At 45.0% G+C, this 9,522-nt stretch overlaps 1 protein-coding gene across 1 annotated transcript in view; it reads left to right on the top strand.

Moving 5' to 3' along the window:
- LOC111955910 (replication protein A 32 kDa subunit) overlaps positions 1–9,522 on the top strand; it is a 29,410-nt gene that overhangs the window by 8,435 nt on the left and 11,453 nt on the right. Inside the window, exon 2 of the mRNA XM_070436354.1 lies at positions 2,642–2,937. Within this exon, the coding sequence (XP_070292455.1) occupies positions 2,653–2,937 (285 nt within the window). The 5' untranslated portion in view covers positions 2,642–2,652. The remainder of the gene's footprint in view (positions 1–2,641; positions 2,938–9,522) is intronic.

Raw genomic sequence — 9,522 nt, 5'->3', positions numbered from 1 at the left:
ATTGTAAATAAGAATGTGTTCTTAACTGACTTGCCTAGTTAAATAAAGGTTATATTTAAAWTTTTAAAAATTAAATGTGATGCAATGCTAGGCCTATATTTGATTAATGGGTTGGTAGTCTAGTGCCTAGAGACTTTAAAGTTGTTTTACAAAGTAACAAAGAAACGTTTCAGGAGACAATGTTTCTTTATAATAGCAAGTTTATTAATACTTTGTTGCAACATTGTGCACATCTTCTTTCCACCCACATTATGGTACCAAAGACATTACAGTATGGAGATAGGCTAAAACGGCTTCTCCAATAGAAATCCCTGATCACACTTGTAGTAGGCGATGTCATGGCGACGTTGGCTAGCTAAGCGCATGCGTAGAAGCACGTCATCGCGGCTAACCGTGGTCTTGCGCCGAACTGCGCATGTTCAAACCGTCAGATCATGGGCACTCCTTCGATATAAAGTTATTTTTGAACAAATTAAAACGTATCAGTTTGCCACTTTCACTAGGTTGGAGTAAGAACAAGTTCAACTACTTAATACATTGGCTCGAATCTACGTTGTGTCTTTAGATTTCGAGAAAATTAACAACTAAGGAAGAATTTTCCCTTCTCTCATTGACTACTCAAACCCCAAACACAGGCCTGGTCTGTTTGCTCTGTTTAACTACCGTTACCGGAAGTCTCGCCATTGTTGCACCTCTAGGTTTAGAACTCTGTGATGGTGCTGTCCATGGTGCTGTCCCTTTAAGAGCATGCTCCAAACAGATATTGTGATAGGGGAGTTACATTTTCTGCAAACCGTGTTGATCAAGATAAAATACATCATACCGTTCTTTGTTGATACTGCCCACTACCTAAAATAATGGTTGAGCTAAATGTATCTTTCAGAGCGTCATTTCATTCAAGATAATTAACGTATAGTCTGTGTTATGTAAAATATAATGGTACAACCTACATGGTGTCATTGGAGCAAACTAAATATGTCATTCAGGGGGGTTGCCGGAAAACCAATACAATTTTACAAACAATAATTGCACTAATTTAAGATGGTTATACAAAAATGAGACAAATTTTGAATTTCATCGTTTTCCAAGACAACCTATTTCTTTGATGTCAGTGTGATGTCGTTACTATCCTCTCAGAAACGACTCACCCCGGTCAATCTCGGCGAAAGAACGTTGCTCAGTGCGTGTACCGAATTTAAAAATGTATTGAAAATAAATGTTATTTCTGCACGGAAGAAGAAATGTTATTCCTCGTTTTACTGGTGTAATGAAAGCGAGAGGCACCGTGACTGTATACTTTGGGAGGGAGTTGTCAGGGCAATAATCCATTGGCATGAATGTAAAACTATGCAATGAACGGGGGCACAATTGTTATTTTCTCTTTCAGCTAGAGAGGGTTGCTTAAAAGGGGGGCAGTATTTCCCACTTTCGCTTCTACAGAGCACACTGTCTGTGTTGTTTTAGTAGCGAGTCAAGCAAGCGGGCGCGCGCTGTTGATGGGGTACTTGAGCTGCAGATTTGCTCAGCACGCTCACAGAACTTGTCTATCTGCGCGACAACGTGTTTGGCTGAGTGGTGGCTAATGGCTGCCATAGAAAGTGAGAAAGACAACAACAAATGAATCCTTGAGAGAAGACGAAAACAGGTAAATGTGTAGCTTGTTAGATATATAGCTAGCTGCTCTTTATTTCCTTTCCTCGTCTTCAGAAGAAGCCAGTTCTTTTGTCTGCTCGTGCGACATGAATGATTGGTGATGTGCGCAGGTGTGTGGAACTAGTTAGTTAGCCGAATGTGCTAATTTTGTAGAGGACAATATACGTGTACACGATTTGAACAAGCTAGCTAGGTAGTTTACGTAAGCTACTAAGCAAACGAATTTGTCTACACCCCCCCCCCCCCCATGTGGTGACAGCTACATGTAACGTTATACAGCAATGATTCTAGCTAATAAGCTATTGCATTTTTAGCCACCATTTTCTTCCCTTGGCTTCCTAGTTAGCTAACGTTAGTTACTGTTAAGTTAGCTACCTAAAAAACAGTTTCGCTTCCGTGTTAGCTAACCAATTCCTCTCAAGAGCTTAGCTAATTAAACGTATTACTATTTGATTATATTTAGTTTTTATTCTTACATATATTTAGATTTATTCTTACATATTTGGGCAGTCCGCTGACGAACGTACATTTTCCCCTTTCAAAATGTGTCAGCTGCCAGCCATTCGTTAGTGTGCACGTACAGGTCAGAGGGTGAGGGGCACAGTTGATTTGTTTACATTTAGCAAGCTTTGGCCTCTGAAGGGTTTCACATTTGCTCTCTTGTGGGTAGCTAACTGTCCTGATTTGACTTGCTAAAATGCGAACACTAACGTTTTTGTTGTCATGCATTTGACATGGTCACTTAGCTAGGTAGTTTGTTTTCCTCAAAATACTTAGACTAACCTAGGCCTATAGCTATGGGTTTTGACGTGCTAAGGAGGAGGGGTCTGTCAACTCACATATGACAGATTAACCCCCCTGGTTGGGAGACTATTCAGTAGGTAAGAGGCATAAGTGTTACATTCTGTTCTGCTGTGCTGCTGACCTCACCTAACGCTCAACAATAATCAGTGGTAACCCATTAACCCCACCACCTCTCTCAGCACAGTGAGGAAGAGGATGGTGAGCAGCCAGCCGAAGTATGAGCTGATCCAGGAGGTGGGGCGTGGCAGCTACGGTGTGGTGTACGAGGCGGTGGTGAAACGCACTGGAGCCCGGATGGCCGTGAAGAAGATCCGCTGCCACAGCCCAGAGAATGTAGAGCTGGCCCTCAGGGAATTCTGGGCCCTGAGCAGTATCCAGAGCCAGCACCCCAACGTCATCCACCTGGAGGAGTGTGTCCTGCAGAGGGATGATCTTGCTCAGAGGATGAGCCACGGGTCCAGCTCCCCACTGTACCTAGAGGTAATACATTTTATATGGATGAATGGCTAGAAAGATTGATAAATAAAAGGCTAGCTGTAGTAAAATGCAGATAGACCTGTCCAGAGGATGAACCAGAGCTCCAGCTCCCTGCTATACCTGGATGTATATATAATAGACTTAAAACACAATGTACAGATACCACCTTTTACACATGAAGCACAGGGATACACAATGAGTACAAACAATAGATGAGTAAATAATTAAAATGTAATAAATTAGAACTGTAGTAAAAGCAATGCATTGCATCAAATGTACAGAAAGGGGAGGAGGCAAAAACAACTGGGGGAGATGGGAGGGCTACTGGGGTTCAGGTTTCCCTTTGTCAATGTGACAGGGTTGCTCATATGAAAGGACTCTGCTAGCGGACAGGAGAGGGTTATATATGATGTCTTCAAATAGGCTCCAGGAGGATAGGCTTGGGTGGTATATAGTATACTGGAGTATTTGGAAATAGCCACGGGCTAAATATATTTTTTTAATACCGTCAATACCTCAACTATTTTTTGAAGTTGAAGTACATTTGAATATTTGTTGGTACTTAAGTAAATGCTTGCATCAACTTGTGCAATATGTCACCTTTCACATAATTTTCCATTATGAAGCTTACCGGTAGTCCCCAGTCATGTGGCGTTTGTTTACAAGCACATAATGATGAGAGACTGGAGCCTTGTGAGTCACTGACTGATGTCCAGCACGGGTCAGGTGATTTAGTTGCAGTATGGAATTCACAACTGTTTGTCTGCTAGATATCTTAACTGTCTAAAATGTGCTAAAATGCTCTGCAGTTGTGCGTTTTGTTTGCTAATTTAGTTGCTAGTTAAGTGGTTAGCTTACTCAAATCAAGCTTCGCTTGGTAACAGCAGAGAATTCCTCTCCTGGATGAAGAGCCGTGGATATCCCGGTATGGCACACTGTCAGTATGAGAATCTGGATGCCCCCAAGCCTACAAGTGGGTTTATGTGTAGGTTTTAAGGATGGGCCTAGTTTTTGAATCCCCCCACTCCCCCCACCAAATATCAAACTTTATGTAGCCTACTTAACATATCATCAGATACTTATGAGTAAGGCCCTAGTTCAAACACATTGTAAGCACATGGAAGAGTACAAATTCAGACCAGAGGAAACACATCTTGAGCATATCTGTTGAAAGGCCACAGAAGAACCTCACAAACGGATCTACGCTGGCAGGGCGGAACTTACCATTCAACCTCAAGGTTCTGTCTCGCATATGCTGAGAAGCAACTTTGCAGCTGAAGAGTATGTGGTCAGAGCAGAGGTGCAGGAATCTGATTATGTTGATGGGTAGAATGTTAGTGGAGAAGCTTCTTTTTGAAGTCCTAAACTCAATTCACCAAAGGGCAATTATAGAAGTGATAGAAAACACAATACCAGGATAGCCTAAATACATTTACCATAACATAAGTTTACAATAACACAACTTAATGTAACAAACATACCATAACGATTGAATTATGTAGAACAAGACAGGACAGATGCACACACTCCGTAGATCCCAATGTTGGCTATAGGATGATGTATTGGACATTGAGCACYGTCATGCTACTTGATAAAGGGAGTGTTGGATTGTTTTCCCTTCTGGCTGTTCTACATATTGTTGCCAGCCACACAAGTGGCTGAGTACACTGCTGTACCGACGGACACAGAGGTGACCGACATGGGTAGTCCAGTGTTTGCTAGTAATTCAAGGCGTTAGCTATTGTTCCTTCCAGTGTTTTGGCCTCTCATTCAGCATGTTGGATGCCTCTACAGAGTGTTCATACTGTGACTAGTTAGTTCAGAAGACTGTGTTCTGTTTAGCTAGTCATCCTTGTGGCTCTGTGTTGTCAGGTGGTGCCTTCAACACTGGTTTTTAAGGGGGCATCTCATGTCCTCATTGAGCACTGTGGTTTAAAGGGACTCCTCTCTCCCGGCCAATCTGTCTAGTCTGTTACCAACAACATGTTCCTCCCTCTTGGCTCACTGAGGGTTTAAAGGGCCTGGCAACAACTGATTGTAGCCTCTCAGCYGCACGTGGGCCATTGTCACACTTGCATACATTGTCCGACACGCTCTACGAGCTTGTTAAACACTGCAGCATGTTGGGCTTGGCCGCTTTCCCAGAATCCTTTGTTTCCGACCGAGTCTTCTTTTCTTGTTCTACTGCTGCTTATAGAGGGAGAACATTTAGATAATGGGACAGGATTACCGTGTGGGGTGGGGGAGGAACCATCATTATAATAGATCAGAGGCCAGGGACTGTATTATCTGACTGGCAATGCTGGTGAATTATTTCAATCTATTAGGTTACGGATGGCTTGGCTCACTGACCAATTTTGTGTACAGACTGGTTTTCCCTAGGTGGTGGGACTGTCAATGTGTTGTTTTGTACCATAAAGATTGTCAGGCATTTGATTTGTCTGTAATTCAAAATCCAAATAGTTTTGCTGCTGGTGTGTGTATGTCAAAATCCTGCAGCACATTTTCTATGGGAGAGGATAGGTTTTTGATCTGGTCAGCTGTCAAAAGGAGATGTGTGCTTGATTAACCCAGTTCATCCAGCAGAAGTCTTTTTAAGATCAGAGCCGTCACAACGAGTTTTGATTGAAAACAAAAAAACACAAGGAGCCAGCGAGACAGATAAACCGACAACACACACACCCCTCCATTTGACGGCTCACAGAGGAGGCTGGCAGTCARGCTGTCAATTCAAAGCCAATGGCACGAGACAAGGCAGTTTTGCTTGTTTGTTGAAAATTCTCTTCACCCCCCTCAAGGAATTTAATAGAAGTGCTTTTCTTCTCCCATCTTGGCTTATCAATAATCAGGACTGCCACTGTGTTTTAGATTACATAATCAATTTCCCTATTTCCCTGTCAGGTAGGTAGCGCTGCTAGAAATAGCATTTTGTTCTGTTTTCTTAGGAATTTTCCTCCAGTTAGCATTTCCTCTGAAACGTGATGGGAATTGACACAGAGCCTGTCGGCTGGCTCCCAGCAGCCTTTTTGAACGATTTCTTTTTGATCTGTTCAGCAGTCAGTTCAGCATTAATCTTATTGGTGACATTTTCTGAAGCGAGCCAAGTGTTCCAGAATACAGAGCATTGCTCTCATCTCTTATGTGGTGCCAATGGCTGTCATGCAGTCATTGGTTAGAGCATGGTGCTGGCAACCCCACGGTTTTGGGCAAAATTCCTGCATGGGCACATACTGAATGCCTGTATATACAGTGTCTGTTTTGGATTGTGTCTGGCTGTCTGCTGAATTACTATATGATGTACTGTTAATACTAATGGCCTTTCTGATGGCCTTTCTGTTGTCTCTGTTCTATCTCCAGCTGGTGGAGACATCTCTGAAGGGAGAGATAACCTTTGACCCGTGCTGTGCCTACTATCTGTGGTTTGTTATGGACTTCTGTGACGGAGGAGATATGAACGCTTACTTGCTGTCCCGTAAACCCAGCCGCAAGACCAACACCAGCTTCATGCTGCAGTTAGGAAGTGCCCTGGCCTTCCTCCACCGAAACCAGATCATCCACCGGGACCTGAAGCCTGACAACATCCTCATCTCCCAGGGAAGGACCTTGGCGGGAACCCCCGAGCCCACCCTGAAGGTGGCAGACTTCGGGCTGTCAAAGGTCTGCTCCACGTCGGGCCTCAACCCTGAGGAACCAGCCTCCGTCAACAAGTGTTTCCTCTCCACAGCGTGCGGCACGGACTTCTACATGGCTCCAGAGGTGTGGGAGGGCCACTACACGGCTAAAGCAGACATCTTTGCCCTGGGCATCATCATCTGGGCCATGGTGGAGCGGATCACGTTCGTTGACGTGGAGACCCAGAAGGAGCTCCTGGGAAGCTACGTGCAGCAGGGGGAGGAGATCGTGCCCCTCGGGGAGGCGCTCCTGGAGAACCCCAAGATGGAGCTGCTGATCCCGGCCAGGATGAAGAGCATGAACGCGGGCATGAAACAGCTGATCAGGGAGATGCTGTCGTTCAACCCTCAGGAGAGGCCTGACGCCTTTGAACTGGAGCTCCGACTGGTCAGGATCGCCTGCAGAGAGCTCGACTGNGGGTGGGTACCCTATCCCTCTATGGCCGGGTGGGTACCCTATCCCTCTATGGCCGGGTGGGTACCCTATCCCTCTATGGCCGGGTGGGTACCCTAACGCTCTATGGCCAGGTATCAATGAGAACTGTTGTAATAAGTATGATTTCTTACTGATATGGAAGATAACGTCTTTATGCTTCCAAACCGTAACGCATTTTAATGTTCAGGCCGAGTGTTAGCTCTCAAAACTCCCCAGTACAGAATACGCCTTCCTTCAATGACTCCTATGTGTAATTTAATGGACTGGGAGTCATGATCAAGTGCTATCTTGTGGGTAGAAAGCCAACTGTCCTAATTTTACTTGCAAAAATTTATACACTGTTATTTGTGTCATCCATCTGACAGTGTGTCACTTGGCTAGTTAATTTTCCTGAGATAAAATTAATCAGACTACATCTAGACTAGGCCTATAGCTATGGGTTTTGATGTGGTCAGGAGCAGGGGCTGTCATGTCAACTCACAGATATGCATTTCTTAATTTAGTATGACGGATAAACTCACCTTGTTGGGATATTATTCAGTAATTGAGGGTCATCAGGGTTACATTCTCAGTTTGTTCTGCTGACCACCTAGCTCTCAACAACAATCAGTGGTACCCCATTAACCCCACCGCCTCCAATCCTTTGTTTTCCGACCGAGTCTTCTTTTCTTGTTCTACTGCTGCTTATAGAGGGAGAACATTTAGATAATGGGACAGGATTACCGTGTGGGTGGGGGAGGAACCATCATTATAATAGATCAGAGGCCAGGGACTGTATTATCTGACTGGCAATGCTGGTGAATTATTTCAATCTATTAGGTTACGGATGGCTTGGCTCACTGACAATTTTGTGTACAGACTGGTTTTCCTAGGTGGTGGGACTGTCAATGTGTTGTTTTGTACCATAAAGATTGTCAGGCATTTGATTTGTCTGTAATTCAAAATCCAAATAGTTTTGCTGCTGGTGTGTGTATGTCAAAATCCTGCAGCACATTTTCTATGGGAGAGGATAGGTTTTTGATCTGGTCAGCTGTCAAAAGGAGATGTGTGCTTGATTAACCCAGTTCATCCAGCAGAAGTCTTTTTAAGATCAGAGCCGTCACAACGAGTTTTGATTGAAAACAAAAAACACAAGGAGCCAGCGAGACAGATAAACCGACAAACACACACACCCCTCCATTTGACGGCTCACAGAGGAGGCTGGCAGTCACGCTGTCAATTCAAAGCAAATGGCACGAGACAAGGCAGTTTTGCTTGTTTGTTGAAAATTCTCTTCACCCCCCTCAAGGAATTTAATAGAAGTGCTTTTCTTCCTCCATCTTGGCTTATCAATAATCAGGACTGCCACTGTGTTTTAGATTACATAATCAATTTCCCTATTTCCCTGTCAGGTAGGTAGCGCTGCTAGAAATAGCATTTTGTTCTGTTTTCTTAGGAATTTTCCTCCAGTTAGCATTTCCTCTGAAACGTGATGGGAATTGACACAGAGCCTGTCGGCTGGCTCCCAGCAGCCTTTTTGAACGATTTCTTTTTGATCTGTTCAGCAGTCAGTTCAGCATTAATCTTATTGGTGACATTTTCTGAAGCGAGCCAAGTGTTCCAAGAATACAGAGCATTGCTCTCATCTCTTATGTGGGTGCCAATGGCTGTCATGCAGTCATTGGTTAGAGCATGGTGCTGGCAACCCCACGGTTTTGGGCAAAATTCCTGCATGGGCACATACTGAATGCCTGTATATACAGTGTCTGTTTTGGATTGTGTCTGGCTGTCTGCTGAATTACTATATGATGTACTGTTAATACTAATGCCTTTCTGATGGCCTTTCTGTTGTCTCTGTTCTATCTCCAGCTGGTGGAGACATCTCTGAAGGGAGAGATAACCTTTGACCCGTGCTGTGCCTACTATCTGTGGTTGTTATGGACTTCTGTGACGGAGGAGATATGAACGCTTACTTGCTGTCCCGTAAACCCAGCCGCAAGACCAACACCAGCTTCATGCTGCAGTTAGGAAGTGCCCTGGCCTTCCTCCACCGAACCAGATCATCCCCGGGACTGAAGCCTGACAACATCCTCATTCCCAGGGAAGGACCTTGGCGGGAACCCCCGAGCCCACCCTGAAGGTGGCAGACTTCGGGCTGTCAAAGGTCTGCTCCACGTCGGGCCTCAACCCTGAGGAACAGCCTCCGTCAACAAGTGTTTCCTCTCCACAGCGTGCGGCACGGACTTCTACATGGCTCAGAGGTGTGGGAGGCGCTACACGGCTAAAGCAGACATCTTTGCCCTGGGCATCATCATCTGGGCCATGGTGGAGCGGATCACGTTCGTTGACGTGGAGACCCAGAAGGAGCTCCTGGGAAGCTACGTGCAGCAGGGGGAGGAGATCGTGCCCCTCGGGGAGGCGCTCCTGGAGAACCCAAGATGGAGCTGCTGATCCCGGCCAGGATGAAGAGCATGAACGCGGGCATGAAACAGCTGATCAGGA

This window comes from Salvelinus sp. IW2-2015, linkage group LG31 (genome assembly GCF_002910315.2).
Source record: "Salvelinus sp. IW2-2015 linkage group LG31, ASM291031v2, whole genome shotgun sequence".
NCBI lineage: Eukaryota > Metazoa > Chordata > Actinopteri > Salmoniformes > Salmonidae > Salvelinus > Salvelinus sp. IW2-2015.
This window is presented reverse-complemented; position numbering and strand designations above follow the sequence as displayed.